We start from the raw sequence: 18,833 nt of genomic DNA, 5'->3' as shown, positions 1-18,833 counted from the left end.
GGCAGGTGATCACTGTGCTCTAGGGCCCGAGACAGAAGTCACTCAGTTACTGAGCAAAGTCAGGATCACCCGAGAGCTGACAGGCAACTGTATGTGTCATGGGTATTCAGAGTGAAGGCATAGTGGTCGTCTGGCGGGGAGACAGGTGAGCAGGGTGCTGGGCAGAAGCAGCAGCAGGGTGAGTGCTGTGGGAACACGGAGGGGAGGGGGAGAAGGTGAGGTCAGCAAGTGCAGAGACCAAGTGACAGGCTCTGGCTCTGAAGGGTCTATGTATGGGCTTGACGGGCGGTGAGGGCAGGCTAACAGGTAGACGGGCTGGCGCTGGGTTTGAATGAGGGCGTTCGGGCGCCTGGGTGGCTCAGTGGGTTAAGCCGCTGCCTTCGGCTCAGGTCATGATCTCAGGGTCCTGGGATCGAGTCCCGCATCCGACTCTCTGCTCAGCAGGGAGCCTGCTTCCTCTACTCTCTCTCTCTGCCTGCCTCTCTGCCTACTTGTAATCTCTCTCTGTCAAATAAATAAATAAAATCTTTAAAAAAAAAAAAAATGAATGAAGGCGTTCTGAGCAGGGGAAAGCCCGGTCATTTGTGTACTTAGCTCACAACCTGGCAGCAGGTGGACGTCATGGAAGCAGCTGGCCGGCTCTGGGGTGATCCAGGTGGGCTAGAAAAGGGCTACGCTACTGAGCACATGCTATGGCTGGCACTGGGCTACCTAGCTTAAGTCACCCTCACCACAAGCCCACCAGGCAGGACAGCTGTCCACGGCAGGAGACAGACTCAGAGATGGGCAGCTGCCAGCTCGCCAGGGTGAGAAAGCGACACAGCAGAGTTTCCAGCCCAGGCCAGCGGACCCCAGAGTGGTCTACTGCTGACCTACCCCACCTCCATGATGCTCTCCTGTCTGAAAAAAGCAAGCAGCAGTGGGTATGAAGGTTCTCATTTTCAAAAGAACATTGTGTATCTGTGTCTTAAAATTTTAAGTATGTAACATGTTAAAATGATATTTTTGGCCCTGAACATCCCTGATCACCCTCTGAAAACCCAAGTAAGTAGGAGAGACAAAGGCCTCCCCCCACCGCTGCCACCCCCCACCCCCCACAGGCCAAGAGGCACTTCTCTCTCCCCGTACAAGCGGACAGAAAGTGACGTAGGGGAGAAAATAGAGAGAATTTCCTTTCTCTAGAGAAAGTGGCTGCCGTGCTGTGCACCACCACTCCCCGGCAGCTTGCGTTTCACCTTAAACCTGGTGAGGACTTTCAAGGGGCCTACTGGGGGAGCTCTGAGACAACAGTGACTAGGCCAGCCTGCCCGAGAAGGAAAGAGGAGGGCTCCAGGGCAGGCGAGGGCTATTCTTGGTGGCATGGGCCTCACCCCCACATGCGTGTGCCCAGGAAGAGGCAGCTGGGGTAAGAACAGGAAACCTCAGAAGGCAGAGTGCAGACGAGTGCAGGCTGAGGAAGACGGCCGGGTCTGAGCCGGGGAACGAGGCAGCCACTTGGAGCAGACACAGCCACCAAACTCAAGGGAACCACCAGACAGAGGGACCCAGCAGGGAAGCTTCAAAAAGACCAAGACATCATCCCCTCCACCCTCTGCCTGGCCCCAAGAGCCCAGCCCCACCCGCACTTCAGCTCCAGCAGGAAGTGGGCAGAGGAACATCTGGTGAGTGGGGAGGGGTGACAGGAGGAAGCAGGGGGCAAAGGCTCACCCTGCTTCCCTCTTCAGGGACCCAAGACAGATGGAGCTGGGTGAGGGAGAACATTGGAACCCAACATCATCAGGGTTGGAGTTTTGATCACCATCCAACTCATCTGGGCCTGGACTTGTGCCTCAGAATGAAAGTAGGACTATGATATCTGAGAGGGAACAACAAAGTCATGGAACTTTTGACCCACCTCAATTTCATTCCTGAGAAACCCCTCAGAAAAAGGTTTATGCAGACACACCAAAAGAAAAAGTACTGGTTACAACGTATTAACCTGCGTGCTAACTTTGCAGGTACTGAGCAAGAGCTGCTCCGTTTTCAGATTTTGGACTACAACAGGAAACTCGAGAGAGTGATTTGGGTAACAGAGAGAGATGTGGACTAACTCACTATATTTCTGCCAATGGGATGCTATCTTCAAAGAAGGATTTTCGGCATCTCAGAAGCGGCTCCTTAAGAGTAGTTTCCAAGCCAAAGCATGTAGTGCTCTGTTCCAGATATCGGGGGAACTCCCTACCCCTACAGCCTCTCTCTGGCTATGGAAACTCGACAGCCACCACCATGAATGGCCCGAAGCACTGATTTTCCTTCCTGGGAAAATTGGGGCAGTTTTTCCAAGGTGAGTCTTGGAAAACAATCTTGTCAATGACTGTGACAAGAAGCAACTGGAAGGTTCTGAAATGAGACTCACAGCAAGGCAGTGGTCAGGGGAAAGCCTCCAGGAGAAAGATCTTCCTTATCCATCCCCAGGAAAGCCCCAGAGAAAAGCAGTACAGGCCAGAGCTCTTCTAATTCCCATTCCCCTTTGGGCTCAGAACAGCCAGACTTTCCCTCTAGCCCGCTCCCCACTGGAGCCAGAGCAGGGTGAGCAAAAAGGAGGGCAGGGGAGGGCTGGGGCCCAGCCTATGGGGAGGGGCCAGACTTCCAGTGTAACCCCTCTGGGCCTCAGTTTCCCCACCTCCAACAGAATAGGTCATCATTCTCTTAAAGTTTAACCCTAAAGATCCACAGAGACAGAAGTGAAAACGAAACCCCTTCAGGAAGAGCTACCTTTTCCTGTGCCGTCTTTAGGGCATATAAAGCTCCTCTGCATGGTCTCCCTCATTTGCTCAGACATCTTCTCAGCCCCAGCAGTGCAGGCAACACGCAGACAGAACTGAGCGGAAAAGGGCGCCAGACCCCTGATGCAAGGTGTTTTCAGGCCCCCTAAAGCCAACTGGATGCATCCTTGGCCCAGACAGCTAGGGGCTGGATTGGGAGGGCAGGGGGGAACACGGGTCCCGGCCAGTGACGGATGCTCTTCCTACTCGGAAAAGTGGAGGCTCCTCCTGGCCCTCACTGACGCGGCAGGCAGCACCCCAACCTGCGATTGCTGGCGAAGAAGCCCTCTGCCTCTCACCCCCACTCAAATGCTAAGGAACCAGCATACGTGCTGGGCATAATGGAGAAGGCAAGGCACCCCTCATTTTCCCACCAAACAGGACAATCACATATTGATTCCCATTTTTATGCCAGAAATAAAGGAGTATTTTCTTCCCCAACATCCCGAACTAGGGGCCGTGTTATTTTTTGTAACACTGTCCCGCTATCGATCAGACATCACAGCCACATGTAACTAACTCCGCTCACTCTCAGGCAGGCAGATCTGTCCCCACTGCCCGCCAACAAGAGATCTGAGGCAACTTCCCACCTCTCTAACTGGACGCCACAGGCCACAAAATCGCCCCAGTTTAAGAGAATGCTTTCATCCTTCGTTTGGTCATTCACTGTTTCAGAAGCAGTATTTTTTGAACACCGGCTCTGTGCTGATGCTGTAGGTACTGGAGTGGAGCTGTAAACAAGTCTTTGCCCTCACAGAGCTGCTTTTTTCAGTGGCGTGCGAGGGCAATGCCCTTGCCGGTGTGGAAGGGCTCGATTCTATGAAAACACGTAGGAGAAAAACACAGGGAAGCAGGGAAGTGGGAAGGGGCATGGGGTGACAACAGTGACTTTAAACAGGCCAGGAAGGCCTGTGGAAGGAGGTGACGTTTGATCAGAGATCAGGAAGTGAAGAAAAATGCCAAAGTGGATCTCTGGGGAACAGCATGGGGGGGGGGGGGGGCAAGGACAAAGGGCCCAGGCGGGGGATAGCGGTGGGGGGGGTGGTGGAGATTTTGGACAAACAGCACTGTGGTCCGTGGGGGCTACAGCAGCAGGAAAGGGCAAGGTGGAAAGTGAGGTTAGTAACGGGATGACATCTATGGGATGGAGTGAGACAGTACGCTCACTGAGCTCACTGGAAGGTTTGGAGCAGAGAAGCGATAAGACTTTTTTTTTTTAAGTATAGTTTACATTAAATTTGGTATTAGTTTCAGATATACAACATAGAGATTCATCATTTATACACATTATAAAATGATCACCAAAAAAAGTCTAGTTACCATCTGTTATCACACAAAGTTATCACAATATTATTGACAATATTCCCCAGGCTGTACTTTTCATCCCTGTGACTTATAACTGCAAGTTGGTGTCTCTACTGCCCTTCTCCTATCTCACTCATTCCCCGACTCCTACCCTTCTAACCACTGATTTGTTCTATCTAGGATCTGTTTTATTTTCTTAGATTCCACATATAAATCATACACTATTTGTCTTTCTCTCTCTGGCATTTTTTTTTTCTTTTTAAAATATTTTATTTATTTATTTGACAGAGAGAGAAAGAGAGAGAGAGAGCACAAGCAAGGGGAGCTGGAGAGGGAAAGGAAGAAGCAAGCTCCCTGCTGAGCAGGGAGCCCGATGCAGGGCTCGAGCCCAAGACCCTGGGATCAAGACCTGAGCCAAAGGCAGATACTTAACCAACTGAACCACCCAGGCATCTCTCTCTCTCTCTGACTTACTTGACTTAGCAGAATACTCTCTAGTTTGTCCATGTCACAAATGGTTAAGATTTCATCCTTATTTGCAGTTGAGTCATGTTCCATTATATAACACATACACCAAACCCTTATCCCTTCACCTGTCAGTGGGCACTTGGGTTGCTTCCAGAATCTTGATACTGTAAATAATGCTGCAATGAACAGGCTGCATGTATCTTTTCTGTTTCCTTAGATAAATACCCAGCAGTGGAATTGCTACATCATCTAGTATTTCCATTTTTAATTTTTTGTGGATGCTCCACACTGTCTCCACAGTGGCCACACCAATCTACATTCACACCAATAAGGCACAAAGGTTCCGTTTTCTCCACATCCTCACCAATATTTGTTACTTCTTGTTTCTTTGATACTAGCCACGCTATCTTATATTTTGAGAGGATCACTCTGGCTGCTTTGTGGAGACGTGCCTGGGGTAGGAGCAGGGGAACAAGCGTCGAGGCCGGGAAACAACTGAAGGTTTCTGCACGCATGTAGGCAAGATGTGGAAGCAGCTACGATCAGGGTGTAACAGTGGAGGTGATGAGAAGAAATGAGATTCCCCACATTTTCTCAAGGCAGAGTGGACTGAATGTGGTCTGAGAAGGAAAGAAGGAAAAGTGTCAAGAAAACCCGAGCAGGTAAAAGAAGGGAGTTGTCATTTACTACCATTTGGGAAGAACAGCTTTGAAAAGGGAATCAGGAGTGCTGTTTTGGATTTTCAGAAGCCACTGGACATTTAAGCGGAGATGCTAGGGAAGGTACCGGCTACACAAGTCTGGAGGTAGTAAGGTCTCAATGGAAGATCTGAATTAGGAAGTCATCCGTGACAGATGGCGTTTGAAGCCCCAAGCTGGGATGAGATTGCCTAGGGCCTGAGTGAAGACAGAGAAGAGGTCTCAGAGCCAAGCCTCAGGCAAAGGAGTATGAGAAGGCATTGCCTGAGAGGCAGGGAAACTGGGAATGTGGGCTATCTCGGAAGCCAAGTGAAGAAAGCATTTCTAGAAGGGGGAAAAGATAAACTGTACCTTAGTCCTTGCTTTACTGACAGGGTTTCTGAGTTCTCAGATGAAAAAGTGATGTGCTCCAGGACCTAGTACAGGTTCAGTAAGAAAGAACCAGGTTCAATCAAGTTCCTAGGCTGGTAATTAGAGAAAAAGTGAAGGATATAGTCTGTCTACAAGAATAAGAAGCAGATAAACAGTCTGATATAATGACAAATAGATGGATTAGAAACTGCTTGACTGATGACACCCAAGGGCACATATAAGTCAATGAGTGTCAGTCTCCAAGGAAATGTCCAGGGACATGTCACTGGGCTCTGTCCTTAGCCTACTCAACATGCCAATGGCTTTTATCAGTGATAACTAAAACTAAGACTGCAATCAGAACAATCTAGAAGGCTTGTGAAAATAAAGCATCCCAGTGTCCACCCCAGACCTACTGAATCAGAAAATCCCCAGATAGCACGGGTGGGGGTGGGGGGTGGGGGGCCAAGGAGCTAAAGGAAGGCATGAGTTAGAAGAAAAAACTGAGGGAGAAGCTTGATCCACATGTACAGCTAAAACCAAGCTCAGCAGAATGGGAAATGTGCTGGGTAACAGCTGGGTACATGGAACCTTAAGTCTGATTCTGAAAAAGCAGCCAGACGTGAGGTGGAAAGGGTACACTTAGCTGGATCTGAGACCAATTTGTGAGTGTCCGTCATCAACAAAGGGATCTTAAGCTACATGGACAATAGGCGAGAGGAGAAGGGACATAACCCAGCCATACCCACTCTGGCCCCAAGGCACCCTCTCAACGTTAGGGGGGAGACACTAGAAAAAGGTGAGAGCAGCGAGACTAAGATGATAAAGGGACAACTCCCCCACCCCCCAATTCCTAAAGAGAAGCAGATGTTTAGCCAGGAAACTCAAGAAACCAGGCCTCAACCCCGAATACCTTGAGGGCCAACATGCAGAAGGACTTGCTCTGTAGGATCCGACAGGGTTAATCTAAAATCCACAAATAAAAACTAGTAGGACGGGATTCTACTTTGGTAGAAGGAAGGTCTTTTAAACACTAAGAGAAACCCAAAGAGAAAAAGTGGTGAGTATTTTGCCACAGAAATTGCTAAACTTACATATACCCCCAAATTAGCATTTATTATAATACACACACACACACACACACACACATATGTACACCCTTCCTACACTGTAAATTCCCTGAAGAATTACATCCCCAGAGTCTAGCACAAGCCCTGTCCTGTGTTATGTGCTCAATAAATGCTATTATGGCTGCATGCTGCCAAGCCTGTTACAGAGGTGATTCATGCTACAAATTGTTAATGTTCCTTCTAGAACAGCAGGTCCTATGATCTCTGAAAAACCACACTATTAAACCAGTTTCCCCTGGAGACATAGTCATCCTTTGCATCTGCACAGTCAATTCAGAATTCAGATGAAATGGGTTGATTAATTGTTATGTCTAAAAGTCAATAGTAGATAGAGGCGCCTGGGTCACTCTGTGGGTTAAGCGTCTGCCTTCAGCTCACATCATGATACTAGGGTCCTGGGATGGAGCCCAGCATCGGGCTCCCTGCTCAGTGGGGAGTCTGCGTCTCCCTCTCTCTGTACTTGATGCTCCCATTGCTCTCTCTGTCAAATAAATAAAGTCCTTAAAAAAAATAAGCCAATGATAATATTAGCCCTAGGTTTAAAACTCAGCCTGGTATTAAGTATGTACAGGATGGGGGGGTAATAATTTTTTGTCTTGAATGTTTCTGTATTCCACATCAAAAAGTATAAAGCTTTGTCCACTAAGGAAATTTGATCCTTCCAGCTGTGACCCAGTTTGGAGCTAATCCACCTCTAGGTGTTCCTTCAAGTAAATGTCACCACATCCCTACAGGGTGGTTACTGATTTACTGATTCACAGGCTGGTGTTAGCAGCCCAGAAGGACCATGGTGCCCACTACCCTTGGCCATATTCCAGTTCACCTCAGGATTTCACCCCCTCTGAGGCCAGTTCCAGCTGAGAAGTAGTTAACCCATAGGGTTTCGACAGAGTTGCCTTTGCAGTCAGTCACCAAGGGGATCGCTGCAGATCAGGTTCCATGGCCCCACATTATGGGTGCCAGTCCTGCAGGGATGGGAGTAGTGCAGGGGCCTACTCAGTGCCTACTCTCTGCCCAGTGTCCTGAGGTACCCCAGAAATAGAGGTGTGAAGGCCAAGGGGAAGGAGAGAGCCTGCAAACTGCCATGGGGAAGACTACTGCCTTTCCCTGTCTCTCCTTCCTACTGGCCTGCTGCCCCCCTACCCCAGTGCGTTTCTTCACTGTGCGCCATCCAAACTCACAGCCCCTTCTCTGGGTCCCTGATTTACTGTTCACCCCTCTTTTTGAATTCACTTCTTGGGAAATACATTTCCCCAGAGTCTGTCTGTGTCAGGCAGGGTTCAAGATGCTGAGGACATGCCATGAAAGGTATCATGATGGGAAACAGGCAGCATGTCACACGGACCTGTGTGTGAGGAAGCAGATCCAAAGTGGAGAGGAGGGTAGTCATGTAGGTTTCACGGGAAGGTCATTTGAACCAGAGGAGAAGGAGCAAAGCCTGGTGACAGCCAGGCAAAGAGCGCTCAGAGCAGAAGGGAGACAAATGTCCCTTGAGACTCCTGAGGGGACAGTGGTTAGAGCAGGGCCAGTGAGGGCAGAGGCACAGATACCACTGAGGCAGGAGAAAAAAAAAAGGTGTTGGGGCAAGGGCCCAAAGGGGGCTGTTATCAACTTTATGCTTCACAGGGAGCTGTGAAAATCAGCTGACTGGAGTAGAGGAGTGACGTCATCGGACAGACATCCTAAAGACGTCCCAGTGTGAGTCCATCACAGTTAGAGAGACTGGCAGCCAGTATCTAAATGGCAGCATCCAAGGTTGCAGGAAGAAGTCCTCGGCTAGTGAACTGCCTACTGTCAGGGCCCCAGAGGCGCAGGAACTCTGCATGATTCACTGCTGTGTCCCATGGCGGGGGACGGGGAGGTTAGAGGGTGTGGAGATGTGGCCAATGTGCACCAAATTAGGTTCCTCCATGTCCTTTTACCCTCTGCTACCTCCACTTGGTCCCGGCTCAGAGTTCTGCTCCACAGTAGCTGGGTAACTGGCCAAGTAACTTCAGCTCTCCAGTGAAACTTTCCATTTATTGGCAGTGGCCTTGACAAAGAGGGGTCTGCTGTTTCCGCCCCCAACACAGGGACCACAGTACCCCCTTGCTCTGATATTTGGTGACCCTTCCAGCTTTAGAATTTTGTGATATTATCACAGAAGAGACCTTTGGGGCAACTGATGAAACAAGAAGGTAATTATATTTCACAAAGAGAAAAAAAAAAACCTTCAAAATTACCAATGGTCTGTTTATTGCTACAATAGACAATTAGTTCATTTAATGCCTTCCAACATCTTTTCAAATCAGATAGAAATGGACTCTTATTAAAGGAGGATTATAAAAAGCTGCGTTATCCATCATTAACCAATCAGAAGGCTTCTAAAAGTAACATTTCTGAGATTCCACCAATATAAATCTATGAGCCAAAAAGGAGACTGATTCACTTTTCCAAAAGATGAGGAGTCTTCAACATAAAAGTTTCTAGAGATCAAATTATGTCTGTTTGGGGAACTTATCTCCCTTCATCACTGCCCTGCTTCAGAATGTTGCGGGCAGGTGGTTGGTTTTTTTGTAAAACACTTTACATTCCGTATGTAGGTATTTTGTAAATAAACAGAGGGTGGTTTACTTTCAAAACTCAGGATTTACTCTGAGTTTTATCGGACGCAATCTGAACATTTTTTTCTTGTAGAAATTCCTACTCGTATCTGAGGGGGGTTTTGTTTGTTAAACATTCTTACTTTTGCTCTCCTGGTACACAGAACATCTCACAGAAACTCTTGGCTTCAGGCCACGGTCAAGGTCAAAGGAAGAAATACCAAAGGGATAATAGACAGGTCTTCTGGAAAATTGAAGCTAAGCTCTGTGTCTGCGAGTTTTCACCCATCCATCTGCTCCCTCATTCCTTCAAGGTGTAAGATAAATGCTGTCAAGGATTCCACCCCCAAAGAAGGAAGAAAAAAGAAGTTCATGTTAATTTTTGAAGTCCAGCGCCTGGTCTCAGTAGAACTTGTCAAAAAACAATGAAAAGGTACAGAGGGGAAGTAAGGCGGAGAAGTAGACACAGCGGGGCGGCGGGGCGGGGGGGGGGGGGTGGTCATGAGCGTGTTGTTTGGAGCATCAACTGTCCAGAACATTGTCTTCACCATAGCCTAGAATACGCTCCTCCATATTTCCAGACTACTTCCTAGGAAATATTGAAATAATTCCTAGGAAATACTGAATTTGCTCACAAAGACATCAATATTACAATCATAAATACTGTATGTTGGATTTGCTCATAAATTCTGAACATTCCTGAATACTTTCAATCAGTAAACAAGTAGTCACATTCTTTAATATTAACGTGAAGTTTATCTGATTTTCAAACATGAATTGTATCTACCTTCTTTCATACACCATGCTAATAGCTCATTATATAATGCTTGCACAGAAAAGAAAAATAATCTTTATGGCCTGAGTAATCTTTTAAAGGTTTAAAAGAAAGAGAGAAAGAGAGAGAGAAGGCTGCAGGTGGTTTGGTGATATTTATAAGCGTTACTGAAATTCTTGTGCCAGAGTGAGGAAATGTTCCACAATAATAGGTTACTTCCAGCTAACTGACACAATTTCAACACACGATCTCTGTTATGCACATGTATTATTACTTTTGCAATTATTTTGATATAATGACTGATTTAGTCTTTATTCCTAAGGAGCCTTAGAACTATGACATTATCTTCCAAGAACACTTTCTTTCATGAAAGAACCATGTTTCTTTATAGTCTGCAGATGTCAGAGGAAAAGGAGACTAAGTGTAGTATAATGTGCAACCTCTGGCAACCAAAATGGATGCATCAACTTACTTTTTCATTCCACGCCCACAGTCCAATTCCAAGAAATGCTATTCCCAAAAACTGAAAGAAAGAAAAAAAAAAGGTGTTAAGTGTAAGGGTAAATGCTATGTTTTTACTAACACAAATACAAATAAAGTTCTCAACCAACTCTTTTGTCACTTTACCATGCTGAGAAATACTCTTATCTAAAATGTGAGTGACAGCCTTTGACAGAAAAAGAAATACCATAATCACCTTGATTAAAATTAAGCATGAAGAAAGAGTAAAGAAAAGGTGGTATAGGAATCAACCTTAGAAAAGAAGGAAATCCTGTCATTTGCAACAACACGGATGAACCCCAAGGGCTTTATGCAAAGTAAAATAAGCCGGACAGAGGAGATACATACCACATGGTATCATTTACATGCGGAATCTAAATAAATCGAACTCACAGAAACAGAGTAAAAACATGGTTGCCAGGGGCAGGGGGTAAATACTGAAAGGTTAGCAAAAGGGGACAAGTTGGAAGATGAGTAAGGTCGGAGGGTGTAATGTAAACACCATGACTACAGTTGGTAACACTGTCTTGTAAAACTAACTTCCTCTAAAGGAACGGAAATGATGTCACACACCGAAAGGTAACCATAAGGTCATGGATGTGTTACCTCAAGGGTGGGGTACCCCTTCACAACATATATACGTATCTAATCACCACAATGTACTCTTTAAATATCTTACAATCTTATCTGTCAATTCTATCTCAATAAAGCTAGAAAAACAAAAAAAAAATTAAGTTATTTAAAAAGAAGGGTTAAAATACGCAGGTGCTTCCAAGTCACTGATATTATGAAGGATAATAATTAGGTAGAACCTTGAGTAAAACCGAAGTTATTAATAATGTCTAAGACTGCCTTTCAGTGTTGGAGAGGGCATAGTTCTGCCCCTATAAATCCAAGCCCGGAGTTCACTATAAATGGAGTATGAGGGACACGAACAGAAAAAAAGCCGGTGATCCTCTCTAACCATCATGCCGCTGGGAATGGACCAGGAAGAAGGCAGGCAGAGCACCACACTCTTTACACAACTTCTTCCAAAGGTAACATGAATCTTACAAAGTCCAACATGACCCAAAGAAAAGTCCTGGATTCTTCCATTTTTCAGAAACTTAAATGACTTCTATCATCCTTGAGAAGGGTTTCTACAGCTCCACCTGGTCTCACCTCCATGCCGTAACTTCGTGTATACCCGGGAGCACACGAACACTGCAGTGAGATAAAGGGGCACCCACCACAGAGCTGTCTCCTCTCCCCAACCACAACCCCACAGTGCTGCCCCTGAGCTGTGCTTGGGGGGGGGGGGGACCTCCCTACTGTACTTAGTTGTCACTGTATTCTATCTGCTCGGGGATAGACATTTCCGTACGCGTTTTAACACGTCTGAAATCAGGACAGGTCTTAAAATCGATGGTATCTCAGTCCTTTCCCCTTGACTTTACCTAAAATAATAGCAGGTCTTGTAATCAGGGTGTCCTATCTTTGATGACACATTGCACAGGGCTGTCCACCCCCTCAGAGCCCAGTGGTCAGGACCGGGTGTAATTGGCCATGAGCAAAGACACATCTAATTCCTCATCCTCATTACCAAGAGCAACTCGGAATTTCCTTCCCAAACACTGAAGTGAAAGGAGAGCGGGCAGGTTAACGAGCAGTTTCAATCTGACGGCAGCAGCACACCCTGTTTATTTGACTAACATCTTGATTAAGTTAAATGTCAGGGAAGCTGTGCACTGAGAGGGCCGCACAGAGAAGACGGGCATGCGAGTGGTTCTTCTTTGCCGTTCTGGGGAAATCGGAGAGCTGTCCACCTGGCGAGGTCTTCATTCGCAGCAGGGGGAGCTGACACGTGGCCATCAGCTCATCAATCCGAGGGAGGCTGGCGGGGGTGGGTGGGGGGAACACCAAGAGCAGAGGGGAAAGGAGGACTGGGGAAAACAAAACAAAACAAAACAAAACAGAAGGCGGCTGACTGCCCTGAAAATCTGGTTGTGTTTTTAGAGGCAGAATTTCCCAAATCTCCTGCCAATTATCAGACTCTGTAATGAACGACATCCAACACCTTCGGAACCCCTAGATGCAGAAGCTACAGCACACCCCTGATTTGACAAAAACAGAAGACCCCTTTCTTCCTGCTCTTGCTCTGAGAGGTTTGGAAAGGGTTTAGAAAGAATCGTTGTGAATGTCCCAACAGAAAACTATAGCTGGCCCCTCTACAGCCCCGGTCAAAGTGTCCCTTTATGTTTCTGATGGAAAACAACAAATACACCAGTCCCCCAAATGCCTCCAAGATACTTGGGACTCTAGTACAAAAGCAGAGCAATTCGGCGTGTTCCTTTCATATGTAGAGGTCCTAGGCTCGATTCGGTAACAAGCCAGAAGGGCAGACAGAACATCCCATCAGACCTCGAAATCACAGAGTGGTTGACTTCACACCTACTGATGTGAAACTCATCCCAGTGAAAAGCCTCGCCTTCTCAAAACAGAAGCTCTTCACGGAAACGTCAACCACCTTCCCTGGTGCCGTCCTCCAACACCGTCACCTCAGTCAGCTCGGTTCCTCCCGGGGGGACAGGTTCCCACGGAAGGCTCCTGTCTGATCACTAACATTTATTTCTTATTACTGGACAGGCACTGTGCCCATTAGTGCTTTGTCTGCACTGTCTCTTTTAAGCTTTACCACAATTTTATTGTGGAATAGGCACTGTCATTAACCCCATTTTAAGAAAGGGAAGAATGAAACTTACAGGGTTTCAACCACTACTGAATGATGCATCAGAGATGGGAACCAAGAGGAGACGGACATCAAACTACGCATTCTTACCAGTCCCAAAAATTTCCCATTTGCCCCCAAGGGGTAGAAAGTAGAGGCATTTAGATTAGAATTATACATGATAGGATGAGGACATCATATATTCCTCCCCCCAGAAGGCAAAGTGGACTTGAAGAGGTAAGGCAATGAGAACCTTGCCTTCACACAAGGACTGGTTGTAGAAAAGAAATTCCCCTGTGCAGGTCAGACACAGAGGAACCCAGAAGAACAGAGAAATTCAACGGTGAGCCAGCTTTGTCCTCTTTGTATGAAGCTCTCCTCTCTTCTGGGCACTTGGAAAACCCCTTTTCCTTCACAAATCATATAAACAGACTGGAAACCAGTGATTTTCCACCAAGAGGAGAGGGAGAAAGAATCAGAATTTCAAGAATTCTGATTCGAACAATTTCCTCTACAATCTTGCTCTAAGACTTCCTGCTTTAACTGTGACTCTCCAAACATGGTTTAAGAATCTGAAGACGAAACACAGTGAAGTGAAGGAAAGCACTTGATACCTAAGCAAGCGGCCCGGGGCTGGGGCCTCAACTGCATACCTTTGCTGCTACATCACTAGCAAATGTCCTCCCAATTACTCTCAGCCCATATGTTTTGTTTTAAAATTGAGTTGTTCCAGCTTCAAGTAATTAAACAGAAAAGAGCCAAAAAACAGAGACAGGCACGCAGCACTGGAGGCTCGCTGAGTTTCCCCTTTCCCACCTCTAGAAGAAAAGTTGACCGTAAACCACCAAACTGACCTCATTCTGATACCTTGAGGCCAACTTCCAGGCAACAGGGAAGAACACTTAAAGTCAACTCTTCATTCCTTTGAAGGAGGGGTGGGGGTGGGGGGGTGGTGTGTGTGTGTGTGTGTGTAAAAAACCACAGCAGATCTGAGGCCTCTCCCCATGTGGCAGTATATGCAAACATGCAATACTAATATCTGACCACCCAATTTTTGATGTTTTAAATGAGTAACAATAATTTTGCCAACATCTGTTCAGTGCTAAGTAGGAACTAGGCACTGTGTTTTATACGAATTCACTAATTCCTGCCTAATACAGGAGCCGCTAGCTACTGAGCATTCCAAGCACGGCCAGTGCACACTGAAATGTGCTAATATGTGTAAGACACACACTGGATTTTATTTTATATTTTTAAAAGATTTTATTTATTTATTCATGAGAGACAGAGAGAGAGAGAGAGAGGCAGAGGAAGAAGCAGGCTCCCCGCTGAGTAGGGAGCCTGATGCGGGACTTGATCCCAGGACCCTGGAATCATGACCTGAGCCAAAGGCTGAAGCTTAACCATCTGAGCCACGCAGGTGTCCTACATTGGATTTTAAAGACTTAATTTAAACTAAAAGAATGGAAAATCCTCAGTAGTTATTTTATTACTGATCATATGTTGAAACTGCAAACTTTGGCTATTTCAAATAAAATAGAATATATTACTAAAGTTAATTATTATCCCCATTTTATAGGTAAGGAAACTTTATCTCAGAAACTTGAAGTTTTGTTGCTCAGGAGATCTGAGTCCTTAGTCAAGCTCAAAACTGTTTTAGTACTTTCCTGAGACTCTTGTCCTAAGACTCAAAATCGCCCCTTTAGTTTCCAGGCATTCAAGGCAAAGGGTTGTATTCCTAACTGGAATAGAGAATGGACTGGAATGGAGAATACCCCTAAGCGGACACAGAGGGCCACAATGACGGAAGCCTGCTGGGTGCAACAGAACAAAAGCCAGCAGAGCGGACACTCAGGAAAAGCTAGAGAGGAAAATGGCCCCAGGATGTGAGCAGGGCAACTGGGCATCTCTGCCAAGAGGGACACATCTGCCCCATTTTGGGGACTGTGAACAGAAGATCTCTTTCTCTATGTGTTGCTTCAGTCCAAGCTGAGCCTCCAACACCTTGGAAGTAGAACAGTGTCCATTCTAACTAGTACAATTGACAACTTAAGAAGCCACTCATCCATCCACATACCACTTTGCATATTTTGACTTCTTACTTTGTGCTAGGTACTACTTTTCTCTTGTGATAAATACAGGTACAATCCTTGTCTCCAGTGAGCATAGAGTCAAATGAGAGAGAGATTTTAAGCAAATAAAGCATAAAAGACAAAACTGCTCTGGATGGAGCTATTACAGAGAAGAAACTAAGGTCAATACAGACAAAAGAGGAAGACATGACCCAGAGCGCAGTCCAGGAGGGTTTCCCTATGTCAGGGAGTTAGGAACTGGGGTCTGAAAGATAAGAATGTGACTTGGCATGAATACATGAAGAGTATTTCAGAAAGTCAGAAGAGAATGTGCAAAGGCCCCGTGGTGAGAGGAACATAGCAAGTAAAAAGGTCTAAAAGGTGATTGGTGTGACTGGTGTGTGAAGAATGGGGGGGAAAGTGGCAGGTCTGTCATTAGTGACATGAGTACGGTGGACCATGTCACACAGGGCCCCATAAGGCACATTAAGGAGTTCAGTCATTATGCTAAGAGTGACAGGAAGCCTTCTAAATGCCATCTGTGTGTAGTGGACTGGGATGGGGCAAGGACACAGGCCTTATCAGATTTGGGCTGCAGAAAAGATGAGAGAGAGTCCAAAATGGACACACAGGGACTGGAGGGAGGCAGCTTTAATCACCCAGACAATACCTGACTGTATCCAGGATGGAAATGTGAAGAAAAAGATGGAATTGAGACTATTTTGAAGTAAAACTGACATTTCCAGTAATGGCTTGATATGGTGAAGGAGGGGCAAGGGTGAAGGAGAGAGAGGGAGGTGTTAGGGTTAATTCCTATTTCTTCCACACGGAGACAGCAGCCCTTCAATATCCATCTTACGTCCTGACAGAAATAAATCTCAGGTGCCAATTTCTTAACTAGCCTAAGATCTAGTGGCATTTCTGGAGGACAGCTTTCTTTTACAGTATTTTGCCTGCTATCTGAATTCTCTTTTAAAGGAGCATATTTCAGCTTGTATACTTTAAAAAATAAGTTATTTAAAGTCTATACGCACATCTACCTCTCCCCACTTTTATTCGTAAAAGGAAGCAGTTATGTACAGGTGTACATTAAAGATCACAGGCAACTCTGAAATAGACATTTTCAATCCTCTTTGCTTAAAAAAAAAACAACAATTACGTCAATGGCATCTGCCCAGCATCCCGTGAACAGACTCAAAATAACAATGCAGCAAGGTAAACACGACAGAGGAAAATCAAGATCAGGTCAATCTGTTCATCTAAATTAGAGCCTCAGAAATATTATCCAAAATAACAATGGAAGGAACTCTTCTTCCTTTGACATTCTGATCAAGTTTAAAAAAAAAAAAACCTCTAAGCTCTGCCTGAATAAACAGGAGAGATTCATTGAAAACATTTGGCACAGAAGAGAGGAAAGAGTATCTTTAGAAAAAAAAAAAATGTATTTTCCTTAAACTACAACACAGGTATTTTTTTCACTAGATATTTGCTGACACTTTTGTGACCAACACTTCAGTTCTCAGAGGGATGAGGTGGGGTCAGGCGGGGGTGGGGGGGTGACGAACAGTCCACACAAATGTGCCAAATATTTATGCCCTAGAAAGACACGGTGTCTTTCTAGGGCAAGGGCTGATATTAGGAATAAAAAGCCTCTGGGCATAATTCCTGCTTTGTCAGAGGAGTCAGCCTGGGGTTGGCAGAAAATTCAATACCCAGAAAGTCAATCCCCATTTTGCCACTGGGTCCCTGTGTCCCAGCTGGTGCACTCAAACTGTCCGGAATCCTCATGACAAGATGGCATGACCGATAAAGCTCAAACCTGTAAACAGGACATTCCCCATCTGAGGCGGGGTCACCCTCTCCCACGTCACTCGGCTCCCACAGCCTCCATGTAGTCTGAACACCTGAACACACACCGCCCACGGAGCCCTGCTGCCAGGGCTCCGAGCCTGTGTGATCTCGGGAAAGGCTCCTCGTTCATTAACACATATCTGAGCCTCTCCTATGAGCTAGGCAGTGCCGGGGGGGGGGGGGGGGGGATAAATCAGGAAATAAAACAGACCAAAGTTCCTGCTCTTATGGGGCTGACCTTCTAGCTGGGCTGGACTGGGAGGGAAAGGTGATACAAAGAAACGGAAACAAGTAGATTATACAAAATTTGCAAAGGTAAGACGCGTTGGGGAAGGGAGAGCAGCACAAAGGGACTGAATGTGCCTCAAGGTGGAAGGAGCGGCTGCAAGATTAAAATGCAGCAGCCAAGGCAAACCTCCATGAAGCAAGCTAGGCATAAGGAAAAAACACGAAGATGGACAGTGGCCTGGTAGATACGGGGCTGGGGGGGTGGGGGCTGTTGCAAAGAAGCAGCCTGGCAGGGCCCCGTGGCAGACGCAACAGGAGTCAGATGGGGTGAGGCTCTGAAGCCCCAGTGACGACTGGGATCTCTTCTGGGAGATAAAGCAGCACTGGAAGGGTTTCTGACTTCCTAGAGTCCCATGGAGACAACAATGCCACCTAAGGAAACGCACCAAATGACCGTCGGGGTCCATGTGATCGTGTGGGACTGGGTGGCAAGCCAGAAGCCTGTGACGCCCCCGATGCTTCAGTACTCTGTGCGTATTAGCACCCTCCCCTTCCTCACGCGGTTCTCTGTCTGCCTCCTCTAAGTAGGAGAAAACCTCCTCGTTCACAGTGATCCGAAGCCTCTCTCTTCTGAACTTCTGTACCCCCTGCCACTTGGACCCTTGCTGACATTCACCCACCTGGGGGGATCGTGAAGGGGTGACACAATCTGGGCTCAGACTGCAGAAGTGACTCGGGCTGTGTGACCCAGAACACCTGGGCCCAGTCGAGGGGGCGGAAGCACTGCCCTCCGATTAATCATCTCCTTCCCCTGATCTCAGCTGGGGGATCCCTCCCAGAACAGTGTATACAGGCATGTCTGTGCATTTAAAAGAAACTAATAAACTCTAGTCAGAATACTGAGATCATGTTTAATTTAAGATCTTTTCTATTTATCTTAGCAATCTGACTCAGGAATTTGGGGTATGCACAGACCCAGATTTTAAATACCTACTAATTTTGAAATCCCACGTTAAAGTAAATTTCTTCCCACCGGGGGGCTTCCTAATGCATCGTCCCTCTCTCTAACTTCAGCCCTCCTTGTTTTTGTGTTATCTCCTTTGTAAATGCGTTTTGGTTTCATTGCGCCCTCTTATAAAAAGAGAATTCTTCTGCAAGAACGTGGGATATAAATTATAACCAAATTGAGGTTGGGGTAGCTTCTCAATCTATACCCTTCCTTTTTTTTTTTTTTTAAGATTTTATTTATTTGACAGAGAAAGATCACAAGTAGGCAGAGAGAGAGAGAGGGAAGCAGGCTCCCCGCTGAGCAGAGAGCCCGATGCGGGACTCGATCCCAGGACCCTGAGATCATGACCTGA

At 46.4% G+C, this 18,833-nt stretch overlaps 1 protein-coding gene across 1 annotated transcript in view; it reads right to left on the bottom strand.

The window, feature by feature from the left end:
* The window catches only part of TSPAN5 (tetraspanin 5), a 176,183-nt gene that overhangs the window by 25,345 nt on the left and 132,005 nt on the right, over positions 1–18,833 (bottom strand). The window contains exon 2 of the mRNA XM_044224437.1: positions 10,586–10,636. Coding sequence (XP_044080372.1) covers positions 10,586–10,636 — 51 coding nt within the window. The remainder of the gene's footprint in view (positions 1–10,585; positions 10,637–18,833) is intronic.

The sequence above is a fragment of the Neovison vison genome, chromosome 11 (assembly GCF_020171115.1).
Source record: "Neovison vison isolate M4711 chromosome 11, ASM_NN_V1, whole genome shotgun sequence".
Taxonomy (NCBI): Eukaryota; Metazoa; Chordata; class Mammalia; order Carnivora; family Mustelidae; genus Neogale; species Neogale vison.
The sequence above is the reverse complement of the archived record's forward strand: the minus strand, read 5'-3'. Positions and strand labels throughout refer to the sequence as shown.